The sequence below is a fragment of the Meleagris gallopavo genome, chromosome 8, assembly GCF_000146605.3.
Source record: "Meleagris gallopavo isolate NT-WF06-2002-E0010 breed Aviagen turkey brand Nicholas breeding stock chromosome 8, Turkey_5.1, whole genome shotgun sequence".
In the NCBI taxonomy this organism is placed as follows: domain Eukaryota; kingdom Metazoa; phylum Chordata; class Aves; order Galliformes; family Phasianidae; genus Meleagris; species Meleagris gallopavo.
The window spans coordinates 9,983,810-9,998,120 of NC_015018.2; the positions used below are offsets into that span (position 1 = coordinate 9,983,810).

General features: G+C 36.6%; 1 protein-coding gene across 2 annotated transcripts in view; it reads left to right on the forward strand.

The window, feature by feature from the left end:
- The window catches only part of MYPN (myopalladin), a 67,479-nt gene that overhangs the window by 20,868 nt on the left and 32,300 nt on the right, over positions 1-14,311 (forward strand). For both annotated transcript variants that reach the window (XM_010714270.3, XM_010714268.3), the window contains exons 2-3: positions 3,315-4,232; positions 13,413-13,588. In XM_010714270.3, the coding sequence (XP_010712572.1) occupies positions 3,316-4,232; positions 13,413-13,588 (1,093 nt within the window). In that variant the 5' untranslated portion in view covers position 3,315. The remainder of the gene's footprint in view (positions 1-3,314; positions 4,233-13,412; positions 13,589-14,311) is intronic.

Here is a 14,311-nt window from a genome sequence, read left to right on the forward strand (position 1 = left end):
CTAGCCTGGTCACATGAACAGAAGATGCTTTGTCCAATTGTATTACAACTAGTCTAAATGAGCCATCAGTGTAGGAAGTTTTTATTTGATCACTTTCATTTCCTTTATCATTTTATATTTTCATCAGCTACAGTATTCACAATTTTGTTATTTTGCAGAAATTTACATCTCTTTTTCCTCCTTTGGCTATCAGACACTTGCTTATTCACTATACTTTTTCACAATCTTGAATTATAAAACTATTTTTCCAAACCAAAAACATGTGCTTTGAGAGTGTCTCCCCATACTGCAGTAACAGCCCTTAAGAAAATTAGCAGAAACTATTTCATGTTTCAATGCCTTGTTCGATGAATAGGAGACATACAAGACCCAAAACAAAGTCTCAACTGTACGGAGTGAACAGTTGCTTTACTATGGCTAAGTGCAGAAAAGCTGCAGGGTGCTTAACAACCTCTGTTGAAATAGACATAACCCCTACATGAGAAATTAATTAAAGCAATATCTTTACAGCAGAGGAAGATGAAACCCCATGTAGACAGATTATGTTTATAAACTCAATCAATAACATTAATGCAGAAGTTCTTTACTTGATTTCAGCAGGTTTTGACCACACATTTGCATTTCCTCTGTACACTTTCCACTGTTCACTAAGGAACTGCATAGCCCTTCCTCAGCTCTAATGACATTTACAGACTCTGGAGATCAAATTACAACATGCCATCCTGAAATGGTTCAGAAAGAGTAGCCAAGAAAACTAGCAAGCTAAATTTTGCAATTACATTATACCTCTCCAGCCTCGTAAAATACAACCTTCAGCTGCAGCATCTAAAAGTACACAAAGATACCTACAGCTAGATGTTTCCATTCAGCCATTGCCACACACAGAGGTCAGTGCGGAGCCATGTCCTTCCAGAGGAATGTAGAGTGTACTTCCTATGACATCCTACTAGAAGTACACACTGCTCTCTTTTTTTTCAGGCTAAAACAGCTGTATGGTGCAGAGAAAAGAGCTGGCTATGACTCTGTTTCTTTCCCTCTGTTTTTAAGTAGAAGGCAGCACATGGGAAGCAGTTCAAAAGCCAGTTTGGTCCTTCATCACTGCTAAACTCTATGTCTGCCATTCATTCAGCAAGGATGAAGTGCAAGCAAGGTTTGCCTCCCAAGCTACGAACTCCTTACATTAGAAGGCATTTAAACACTTCAGAGCTGAAACCATAGGTTTAGCTTTGACCTTTACGGTACAAAGTGTGCAATCAGCATATAAACAAGATAATATAACCCTTTAAAAACATTCAGCTACAGTAAGGTTGCACAGCTGTTTAAGAAGTAAAAGCTGAGCAAGCAAAAGTGGTCCCCATAGAACTGGAACTGTATGCCTTAGGGAAACCTCTTTGTTCTCCGATGAGGTTATATTACATACCCTATCCAGTCATGAAACAGCTTATAGCATTACCTCATGTGGGTTTCCCAAATCAGTGTTCTCTTATGCACCACAGCTTCACTTCAACTGTGCCAGATAATCTAACACCAAGCATTTGATCAGTATTGCACATCCCAGCTCAGTTGCAAGAGTGAGGCAGGTGTTGCTTTACAGCTGGAATTTGCACTGGGGACTAGATGGGTTATTTAGAAGTATATAATTTATACAGTATTTGAATTATAGTTTTTCCTATAGGCACAAACTTATCAATATGATCAGGTGCCTTTATTGTCTTACTGATTTTGATTGTTTCATATTACCAAAACAATGAAATCAATACAAACTAAAATGTTAAATATTTACATAGGAAATAGAACTTCATCACAACAAATTGTGCATCAGCCAGAGGGTTTTAGGTCTCAAAACACACATCAGAATACAGAAGCTTTATGATCATTCACTGATGAATACAAGAAGTGTAAATAGAAGCTTTCCTTTTTATAAATAAGGAAGAAGGGTTATTTTTCATTGTCCTGGAACAGATACTGTATCAGTACAAGATACTGCAACCTCATTTGCTTTTTACCATCACTTTTCCAGGGACAACTGTTCCTCTAACAGAACAGAAAGCCTTTTACAACAGAGATACCTTTTTTACTTCTCTTTCACTGGCAACTTAGGCTGTCACATAAGGCTATGACTGGAAATGACTGAGGAAGTGCATACACAATTCCCCTTTCTTGATGCCACTACAGGAACAGAACCTGCAGTGTGACAAAGCAGATACCTTGGAGTAGGAGTATTAGAAACCACCACAGCAAGGCTTGCCAGGCCACAGATGAAGAGATCCTGAAAGAGATACCGTGCATTGCCCATGTTCTGAGGGACAGATTCTGCAAAAACTCATGCATTTGTTTCAGCATTTGTGAGATGTCAGCTCTGAAAGGTTATGAACATATTTATTTTTCTCCATATTTAAGCCACCGTAAAATTAGCACATTAATAAGATATCTGAATCACTCTATATTTAAAATAGCTCTTACATAAATAAAAAGTATAATATGCAGAAGAACTGAATTAGGTATTAAAAGGAATGACCTAGCTTCACTTATCAGGAATGCAGGTTAAAAATGGACTTCATCTTCTCATCTGTGGTACATTTTTTTTCAAAATCTGAATGACCTCAGATAATGATTTTAAAGACCTATAGTACAAATTATGTTTGTATTGAATAATGACAAAATTCTCTACTTTATTTGAAATAGATAGCTTATTAGAAATAATGTTTAATTTAAGAAGGCATAGTACATTTAACATCATTATTGTTTCCTATAATGCAATATCTTTAAGAATTTTAAATGAAAAAATGTCATTATAGAATATATTTGTTCCTCTCTCCCCTCCGTCTTCCTTCCCCTCATCCCTCACATGTTTTTTGAGGATTCATTTACTTACTACTTCAGTGTCTTGAAAGCTAAAATTAAACTTAATTTAAAAGTACTTTGTTCCTCCACAACTCTCAGTCCTTGAAATAGCCAGCATTTAATCTATCTGATGAGGCTGTTTCTAAACTCACACATGAGCGATGTGAAAGATTTGACACTGAAACATAGTCAATAACTCTATAATTGAAGTTTTGCCTAGAACAGCGTATAAATTATCAAGCAATACAACAGCAATTCAAGGCTACCATGGTAGAAAGTTATAAATGATGGATTCCTCTGTGCAAAGGTGATAGTATCTGGCAGCATGTACTGAAACAAGCCTTTAAAAGAAGGCCAGTTAATATCTAGCAAACAGTTGCACTTTGAAAATGTGTTCTGCTTTTCAGATTCTGTGCAATCAACAAATTTTCTATTGATAAGGTGGTCCTATTTGTCCTTTTTATTGGCAGCATGCAAGACGACAGTATAGAATCCTCAACTTCAATATCTCAACTTCTGAGAGAAAGTTATTTAGCTGAAACTAAGCATCAAGGGAACAGTGAAAGAAGCAGATCAGAACCAACTTCACATAACTTTCTTTACGGCAACAACTCTGGTGATTCAGATGAGGTACTTGCCCAAGATGATCTTCCAGATCTCTCTGCCTTTTTGAGTCAAGAAGAGTTAAATGAAAGTGTAAACCTAGCAAGACAAGCTATTGATCAGAATCCACTGGAAGCTAAACAGGATGAGCTTCATCTCCCAGATCAACTGAAAAACACTGGAAAAAACAAACAAATGGCCTACTCTACAGCTTTAAAAACATCAGACAATGGCCTGCCTGCAAACTTTTGCCAGGACCGTGCCACAAATATAAAAGGTTCCAAAGGGAGCCCTCAAGATCTAAAGAAACACCTTCCCTCTGAATCAGAATCAAAGAAGGAATTCCTAAACAAGGCAGCAGATTTTATTGAGGAACTTTCTTCACTTTTCAAAGCTCACAACTCTGAAAGAATAAGACCCCGAACCTGCAAAAATTACAGGGGCAAAATTGATTCTAAGAGCTCTAAGTCTGCTCAAAAAGCTAGCTCTAGTCTCTCCAGTACATCAGAAAACAGAGAGAGGCTTTCCATTCCGCTACCTCTAGACTTGGAAAACAAATCAGAGGAAACATTTGAAAAAATAGAAGATCAACTAGCAGAAAACTCGGAATCTATCAACCAAATGACAAGTGCGGAACTAAAAACAGAGTCAGAATCTGCATATTCTGATGAGCCTATTGGACAGCCACCACGCTTCACTCAAAAACTGAAGAGCAGGGAAGTTCCTGAAGGAACCAAAGTGCAATTGGACTGCATTGTGGTAGGAATCCCCGCACCTGAAGTCAGGTAAACACGTTCTGCATAAACATATTGTCATTTTGTTTATCTGTAACAGTAGGTGTATGCCTTACTCTTTTCAGATATTTTAACGCATATATTTCAGGAATCTGTAGCAGAAGTCCCTTAATCTTCATTATTGAAATTGATTACAATGAAGAAATGCTTTCTTTAAATCATAACAAAGAATAGTTACATTTTAAGGCAACGCACTCTTGTGCATATTATTTTCTTAGAGTTTAATAGAACTGTTTTTAAATATTGTATTTCCACAATAGAAAGAAATACTAACTTCTGAGTGAGAAGTTAATGGAAAACAAGACTGTGTGAACTGGCTAATAAAAACACCTGTAACTGATTTGAGATTAAGTGCTTTAGTCTGGAAGAGGGTAGACTGGACAATAGGAAGAAGCTCTTTACCATGAGGGTTGTGAGACAATGGAACAGTTGCCCAGAGTGGTCTTGGGGCCACTTCCCTGGAGGCATTCAAGGCAGTCTGGATGGGGCTATGAGCAACTTGGTCTAGTGGAGGCGTCCCTACCTATAGCAGGGGGTTGGAACTACATGATCTCAGACTTCCCTTCTAATCCAAATCATTCTATGGTTCTATGAGCAAACAGTTTCCTATAGGTCAAAGCCCTCCATAAATGAACAGAAAAGAAAAGAATGCAACTGAGTTATTATGCTACTATCAACAGCTCAGTTCTAAGTCAGATTCTAACAAAATTCTGCCATGAGCTCAGAAAAATTAGTTCTATTCTATCAAGAGCAGGACACATTAATTGGCACATATCCATATTGAATGACTAGCCTGCTAAATCTGACCACTTAGTTTTCACCTTTATCTATGAGGATTTTGAAGGTTAAATAGGTAACATTTGCAAAGATCACTGAAGGTGAAAGGAAGTGTGAAAGAGCTGCATTTTACTCATCGATATCATAAATGAAATGAGAAATAGATTACTCTGCATTTTAAATTTACCTAGACAATTCTCAATCTCAGTGTTTTGAAATCTGAATTTGTTCTCATAGAGAAAATTAGCCAAATTTACCCCTCAGTGACATTGGTGGAATCACATTTCCTTTGATGGGACCGTATCAATACAACATTAAAGGAAAATTCTATCCGCTTTCTAGAGAAGTGCAATACTTATTTGCAAGCTACTGTCTGCAGTATCAGAAATAGATTCCTCTATGGGCATTTAGAGCTGCGTCGTTCTTCTAAACACTGAAAAGAACTGTTTGTGTTCAGCATGTAATTAAGGGACTGTGAGTTTCACAGATGGCCCACTTTCTCCAATTGTCAGCTCATTACAACAGTTCTTGTCTTCCTAATATACTCAGACAATGCTGGATACAGGACTGCTGCAGTCAGCGCTATTGTCGGCTTTCCCACCGAACTAATAGGCAACATTATCAAATGAAAAATATTTAATTTTATGAAGATGGAAGCTCCAAAGATTTCTGCAGTAAACAATTCTTGTCTTTCGCTCTCTTGGTTTTCTGGCACATCAGATACTATTTTTCAGAAGGAAGAATATTTTACAACACGTTATTGAGTATATAGGAACAAAGATATATAAATGAGTCCTCTTGTATTCACCTGTCTTTAGTTATAGACAATCTTGTCATGAAGAAAAGTTATGATATCTGTAGGATCCCTGAGCTGTGACTAACATCGTTCTACCCCACTAGTGCCTTCATAAGAGTCACACAGGTTCTCAGTCCCTAACACAACTTTGACCCATGGTACCACATAGTTTCTCTTGCCCATGACAGTAATAGGAAGGACTCAATGGTTTGGTTTTAAAAACAGGTATCTGAGCTGAAGTTGAGAAATAACTTATTTGGGAAGAATATGCTTTCTGTCCAAAGTCACTGCTGAAATGAACTTTTTGAGGCATACTTATGGTGGAGTTCATACATTCAGCCCTTAAGTACATAGAGTAGTCTGACCAAAGAAAAAAAAACGGTGCCAGAAAATAGACAGGAAATATAATTCCCCAGATATTAGCATGTCTCTCTGAATACAACACTTATAAAGGCTTCGAGACTTATCTGTCTGAGCACTTGCCTTGATAAATCTTTTTGATATTAAAAATGCCTCTAGGATCCTTGGACATGAGCAAAAATTTCTTTTTCTTCTCTCATTCATAATTTATAATACAAAGAGAATAAACAAAATTTTCTCTTATGCATATAGACCTGTATACAAACCCAATCTGGTTTGGGGTTTTTTTTGTATTTAAAAAAGGTCAACACCAATTTACTTGTTTATAGGAGCATACTTTGGTGCACAGTACTAATAAGTGTTTCTCCAGAAAGCCACAAAATCATCCTTTCAAAAGGATGTTATACCCACGCCTTTGACGCATACATAAAAATGAAAAGGTATTCATGCCTTCTAAGTTGGGTGTCAAACAAGTATCTGAATTAGAAGCTGACACTATAAAGTTACTGAAACCTCACAAGGACAAATCAGAGAATCCAAGAAAAGTGACTCATTCTATGGAGTACCCATGGATATGCAGAATGCTTACCCACCTAACTCAGGCAGCATTCAATTCCATGGAATTGAATTTTTGTCCCATCAAAACATAAGGTTTTCCACTGAAATTTGTTTCACTGTTTAATTTTATTTTAAATAATAATCTACATAAGTGCATGACAGTCAATATGGGAGCTGCTACATTTTCATAGAACAGGTATCTGTCAGAGTTGTCCAAGGATAATATACTGCTGTCAGGCGTTGTACTTCTCCGTCACAAGTGTGTACATGGTTTACTGGCCCTTGCTTGTAAGAAGGGTAGGGTTTTTGAAGAACAGAGAAGATCAGAAGGGAAGGAATACCTTACTAGGGATATGGACACACAGACAAGATACTGGAGAATACAAAACATTTATCTACCAGTTGCATTAACTGCTCCACTGAATGCTCCTACTGTGAAGTGACAGAAGGCATTCAGTGCAGCATGTTAGGGCATGAGGGTTTGAGTGCACGACAAAAAACAGAGGTTATTTCGGAATTAAACACTCACATGCTGAAGTCCCAGCACCAAGGTAAATAGAGACATGGAGAAAAAATTCCCATAGAGAAAGCAAGTCCCAAGCAGTCAAGCTCAAGAAAAACATCAGGTTTCATTTCACAGTTTCACAATTCAAACTAACAAATGAAAGATTTACCACAAAAGGGTGCAAGTATAAACCTTTTTTGTCTGTGTGTGTATGCATGTGTTGTCAGCTGGGAGAAAGCTGGGAACGGTAGCTGATCATAATCATCTGTTATCAAGATTTGTCCTGTTCATCCAAGATTCTTTCAACTCCACCCATGTGTAGGAGTTACACAAAGAATGAGTGTAAAAAAGTCATTTGCATGAGTAATACATATTCATGTACTTTCTGTCATCATAGCCTTTTTAATCACTGCTACAAGAGGAAAACAGAAAATGTAACAAATTCTGGGGTATGTGTTCCATTAATCACTGAGACTCTGAATGCATGTTTCTTCACTAAAAATAGTGCTCATCTTTAATCTGCTGTGTAGAGCTCCCAAAACAGTGATGAAAGCATCTTGTTGGCCATAGCTGTGGAAGCTGTGAAGCTGTGCTCACAGCTGGCAACTGCCCTGCTTTTGGAGTTACAGTTTTCTGAGGTTTGTGGTAAATTAGTTTGGTATGCATGAAGCGGTGCAAGAAGAGAAGAATTCTAATAGATAAGCCAGACATACAAAAGTCAGTAGACTTAGGAATTCAGTAGTTAGCAAGGTGGCAAACCGATGAGAGAAAGCTAAACGGTGGCTGGTTCTGAAGTATGATTTCTTCTTTCCTCCATCTAGCTGAATGCCACAAAAAAAAGGAATAAGTATTCCTTGGACATTTGTGCTATTTCATATTTCTTGTGTCCTGGGACTTTCACTGGACTTCTGTGTCACAAAAATGAATCCCAAGTTACTCATAATACTTGTAACATTTACACTTATAATGTTGTAGTGGTATTTTGGGAACCCAGTGCAGTGTGAAACAAGAAGATTCAGCAAGCTCTACAGTACTATTTCTCAGTCACCACCTGTAGAAATCATGTAGCTAAACTGTAATGGTAATTATGAGGGAGGAAATCAGAGAGAGGAGATTTAGAGAGAAGCTGATCGCAAGAATGGATGGGACTAGAAAGTATAATAAGCATTCAGATACCACACTTGAAAGCGTACAAAAACAAGTGGATGACATTAAAACTGTAAGTTCCTTTCATGATGGATCAGGGTCAAAATATCATTGGCAGTGATAGAGCTATATAACTTACAGGCTTGGTGGGTAGCTGTCTAGTGCATGAGAGCTCACGAAGGGACAGAAAATTGGATGGAGGAACAAGAGGAGAAACTGGAAACTGATAGAAGTACCACTGTACAGAAAGCTAAAACCTTCCTGAATTAATCCAGATAGACACATCCAATTACTTTTAAGATAACTCAGCTTAATTTAATGAGCTATTACGGTAGAGGAAGACAGTTCGAGACTATCTATCTAGAAAGAAGTTTCAATTAAATGTTAGCCTTTTTCAGTATCATCAGTTGAATGCAGTGACACAGAAGAGACTAACAAAGACTGATACTATGGTATAAAGGCCTGCAGCTGGTACAAACATTAGCTCACATCTAAAGAGCACTACTACAATTACTGTTAGATTACAGACTATAATGCAGGTAAGGAATAAGTATTTAAGAGTCATGTGTAGCATATTTGCTCCTTCCATTGCTGCCTTGTATAGCTCTGTTTCTTTATGAGTAATGATAGGTATGATAGTCACCTCTTTCCATGAGGCAAGCACTCCTTATTTTCTCAAGCTCAGAGGTGCCTACATTTTTCCAAACTGTTTGGCACATCACTCTTAGGTTAATTTTATTTATGAATCACACTGCATGGCATACACAGCCATCCTGGAAGTGTCATGAGGATTTAAAAGTTCTAAAAACAGGCTGTATGTCATAAGGTTTCCATGAAAGCATTCTTTAACATAGGCATACAAAGCTTAAAAAGTGTATTTTAGTGCTGCTTTGTTTGAGACTAGATCTGTAGCCAATTGCAGATTTTTAAGATTCCGGAGTCACATCAGATTGACTAATTTCTTTTTCCTGGCTGCCAAATGAAACCATTTATCTGTTTAAATGCTCAAAACCTAGAGAACTAAACTTCTCTTACACAGAACTCCAATCAAGTAGATGGATTAATACTTAGGATGACTTTAGCACAGCAGATGACACTGCTTGTGCTTCATGTGAATCTGCATTGTATGATGAAGCTATCACTACAATTTGTGGCAGGAATGAAATGTCAGTGACAGAGAATATTGCTACTTCAGTCATGCCACGTATCTCAATGTCAGAATTCCCTTTGTAACTGGCATTTAATTGCTACCATGCACAACATTTTTAATCATAAGAATAAAATAAAAATGTTAATAAGCGAAGAATATATATGGCCACACCAAAGGTTTACCTAAGGCCTAGTTTTATAAGAGCGAATTGCTATTCACCTCTAAGAACTGAAAACAAATAACATAGTTAGCACACAATCAAATTAAAAATAATTTCACACTGTGGTGAAGATAGTATCTAAAGAACACACTGCATAGGAGAACAAAATCCAGATGTGAAACAAATTAAACGCTGAAGTTTTAAATCACTTTTGTTGCAAATTTTGGAATCAAAGGGAAAAAATAAATTTTAAAAAATAAATCATTCTTCATCATTTGCATGAGTCTCTTGAAGGAATATACTACTTATATACTACTAACATTACTGCAGGAAATAACTTACACGTTGTGTTTAATTTTGTTTAAAGGAATTTAGAATTTGCCTCACAAAGTCATGCACTACAGACTTATCTCTACACTAACAGCTGGAAAAGCTCATCAGGAAGAACACAAAGTTCTTATACCTTAGTGATGATTGTATCACAGCATTGCATGTGTTTTGCATTATGGGTCACTTGATTGAGGAACTACGTTTGGGTGGACACAAAAATATAATATTGTACTATGTAAGTTATTTTAATGTTCTGAAAAGATGCTGCTAAAATGAAATCATATTCTATAACGCGGGTATTCTCTTTGATAGTTTTTCGCATCTGCTAAAATTAACATGCTAAAACAAGACTACATTGTAAGGAAGAGGAATGAGGTAGATATATAAAAAGACGTGAGTAAGCGCCATGACTCAGCTCCCAAACATATACAGTTGCCTACATGAATTACCCTTCTAAAAGTCTGCTTGTACATCCAAGCACACAATATGTGCTTGCAGTAACTCAACTGTGTATGAGCATTAAGTTTTCTCTTCTGAAAACATAAACATTGCCAATTATCACCAATTGCAAATCTTAAAAAGAACAGAAAAATAAATCATGTTTTATACAGAATTAAAAAAAAATCCTTTGAGGATCATAGGAATCCTATATAATTTCCTAGTCTGGAATCTAAAAATGGCACTAATCAATTTCAAAGTATCTGGTTAATCAGTTCTCTGATGCACATTACTGCATTTCTCCCTTGGGACTGCTAAAAATTTCCTCTACTTATTCACAGCTGCCAGAGTTATTCTTTTATCCCAGGCATTAGAAGTTTGTGTTCTGAATGACAAGGGCCTGCATTTCATCTCCACTATGAGCTGCTATGTCTGTCTTACAAGTTTGTAAGGGCATCACAGAACAGATAAGCAAAGGTAATACTCCTGGGGAGCTAGTCAAGAAGAAAGCTTTATCTAATTACTTAGGACAAAGACTGCAGCTGTAGCCACCAGACTGTCCCACCCCTTCTTTTACGGTTACTTGCAGGTATCAGAAGTGGCATAGAAGAGAATTTGTATAGTTCAGTTATCCTAGATCCGCATGTCCAGTGCTCTTGTGCAAACCCACTTTCAGCAGACCAGACCAGGGACAAATGGGCCCACAAAGACATTTGAACCTATCATCCTTTCTTCACTGAGAGGCTTCCAGGAAAAAAGTGAACATTAAGATGGTAACATTTTAAAGTAATGCTGCCAGTATCTGCAGAGCTTGCCTATCAGAGCACTATAGGCTCAAATGGAAGACAACTGGGTAACCTCGGCTGAAGTTCTCTGTGTAAAGCAGCACCAGTTTCACTTTGGTAAAACCCTGCAGAAGGATTTAGATATGTATTTTATTGTAGTGAATCTGTACTTCAGCTGTGAAATGTCATGAAAGAGAGATAGGGCATTTCACACCCTACTGATATATGATGATATTTCTACATATCTGCCTGCTGCAGTCAGAAACATCAATTTCACAAAAATTGTTTTATTAGAAGAACTTTCATTTCTCATTACAGTGGAAGCTTGTAAAAGAAGATAAGCAGGCAAATGTAAACACAAAACAAGACTTTTAAGTTTTAGCTGTATCTATAGCGGATTGTCTTTCTAAATTATATTAAGCAGTATAATTCATTCTACAGTTCAGGAGATTCCCACCATAACAGGTGGACATGCACAGTTTCCAGGCTGTCAGTGAACTGTACAGCTACAGATTACAGTAGCATGCAACTTGAGGTGGACTGGGGAATACCCTGCCTACTTTAAGAAAGCCATGTTGGGTGGCTGATGTTGATGGTGCACAAATAGTACAGTTTACTTCTTATCTAATCACTATTTAAGTTCCAGTTCTGTACTCCTTTATACCTTTAAGGCTCCTTTTTCCAACTGTAAAATATGCCGCTATTAAGTTCTGGTTTTCCACACTATGGACTTCCTTATAGCTTTTTTCTTTTATCCCCAGCATATTCATTTGGGTTTTTTTTCATGCACAATTTGCATCACAAACTGCCATAAAAAGTTATTTCCAAGAGGTGAATGTAACTAACTGGTTAAACAAATTTGTGTTTTTTAATATACCTAAGGTGGAATTGTACCAAAACAATTTACAGCATGAGCTTGAAAATAGGAAATATTACAATTTAGTATTCAAAATATCCTTAGTCTTTCTTCAGCAAATCCTATTTGGTGCAGAATCGTAAATGCATTTCTCATTGCTTTGACAGCATCTCAGAGGGGCTTTTTAAGTTTAGCTATTTGTTTAAAAACAGCTGTATTGCTGAACATCATCCCAACCTTTTAACTTTGGATTCCTATACATAGTACTTTTTCTATAAAACCTAGGTTGTCCTATAAAATTTGAGTCTGGTTCTGCAAACCCACATGGTTTTTCTCCTTTTGTTATGCATTTTCCATTTTATCAAGCAATAATAATCAGGACTGTTCTCCCCTGCTGTTAGTTCTCATAAATTGAGCTGATGGTTTCTGTCATTAACACATCTCAATGAGCTGCCTGTTCGGGTGCTGCTTTTCCTTTTCCTTGGGCTCCTACATTTGCCGAAACCACTCTTCTGAAAACTGAGGGAGTTAAGAGCACTTAGGAAAGTCTTAGATGAGAATGTGAAGTCTCTAAAGGGCCCAAAACACTTGTGGATATTTAGCTGGGTTTCAAAAGAAATACAGCAGTGTCATGCAGAAAGAATTCAGAATCCAGATTTCTTACTGCTATTGCCCTGTAAGGAAGTATCACCATATTTTAACAGATCACTTCTCTTTCAATATTTATGTGCTTTTCTACTAAAAGCAGATTTTCTTAACTATTTCACAAAATGAAGAGTAATATGAAATTTTCTGTGAGTGACGTTCTGAGACAACATGAACTTTGGAATCACAAATTCAAAGGAATTTGTTTCTTTAAGGATTGTTTTGTGGGTTTTTTGTTTTTGGTTTTGTTTTTTTTGTTTTTTGTTTTTTTTTGCTACACTTTAAGCTACAACACAGATCTGAATGTACCTTAAGAGAATTCAGAGCTGGACTGATAGTGTTCCAACCTCATAGCTTCCTTTTCTTCCACCCTACTACTGAATTCTATAAATCAGGAAAAATACATCCCTTATATAAACTAGTTTGTTAGTATGTTTAAAATACTGCAAAGAAAGGAGCTCTATTATTTGCTGTACCTGAATATTGTGAAAACCATAAATATTTTATTCCTATGACTGTTGATCCAGCTTGCCTGCAGTAGTCTGTTGGAACCTTCAGGCTAAAAACCACCCATTTTATCATCAGAAAGACTTCCAGTGTTGTTATTCTTGTTACCAAGTTGCTTTTACTGATAAAACCAAATTTATTTATTTATTACCTTGCAGGTGGTACTGTGAAGGCAAGGAGCTTGAAAATTCGCCAGACATTCAAATTATCCAGACAGGTGATCGACACTCACTGGTAATTGTTGAAGCTTTTGAGGAGGATACAGGACGTTACTCGTGCTTTGCTTCAAATATCTATGGAACAGACTCCACATCTGCAGAGATTTACATAGAAGGTAACATTATAAGTTGTTTCAGAAATGGTTGCTGAAATAAGTAATACAGAATTAAGATAAAATTATGCATTTTGTATGCTACCTGCTTATTAGAATTATCACAAAAATACACAGAAGTCATTTCAGTCACTACTAACATACTTAGTGTCTGTGTAAAACATCTTTCATATAATTGATTAATCTTATGATTTTATTATGTTGCTTCCCAGAGATTTTATATATTTCATTGCACGATCAAAGTCTAAAAACATTGAAATTCCAATGCCAACAGATGTTTTCTGCATGTGGTTATTCTAAATAAAAGAAATCTCAATTTTGTTTGTAATTTTAATCAGCCCCACTTCCCTAGAGTCATTGTTGTAGACTGAATATAGGATAGCTCGTCAGAGCTAGTCTTTTTCCACAAGAAAAATTTTAAAGTAGCTCAATCCTAACCTGTTATTGGGATGCTGTAACCAAAATGATAAAGTACACAGCAGCAATTGGTTCTTTTACCTGCACAATAGATGCTGTAAACAAAACAAAACATGTCTCTGCAGATTGAAGTCTATTTTTTTTTTCTCCCCTCCTTTTTCTACCTAGCATTTTCTACTACCTTTCCTAAGAAAGGTCTATATGTTATCTCTTTTATAACACCTTTTTGGTAAGGTTTTAGATTATATCCATCACCACATTAAGAGGATTACAAGTTTAAGATAAGCATGTAGAATTTTCCTCTTTTTT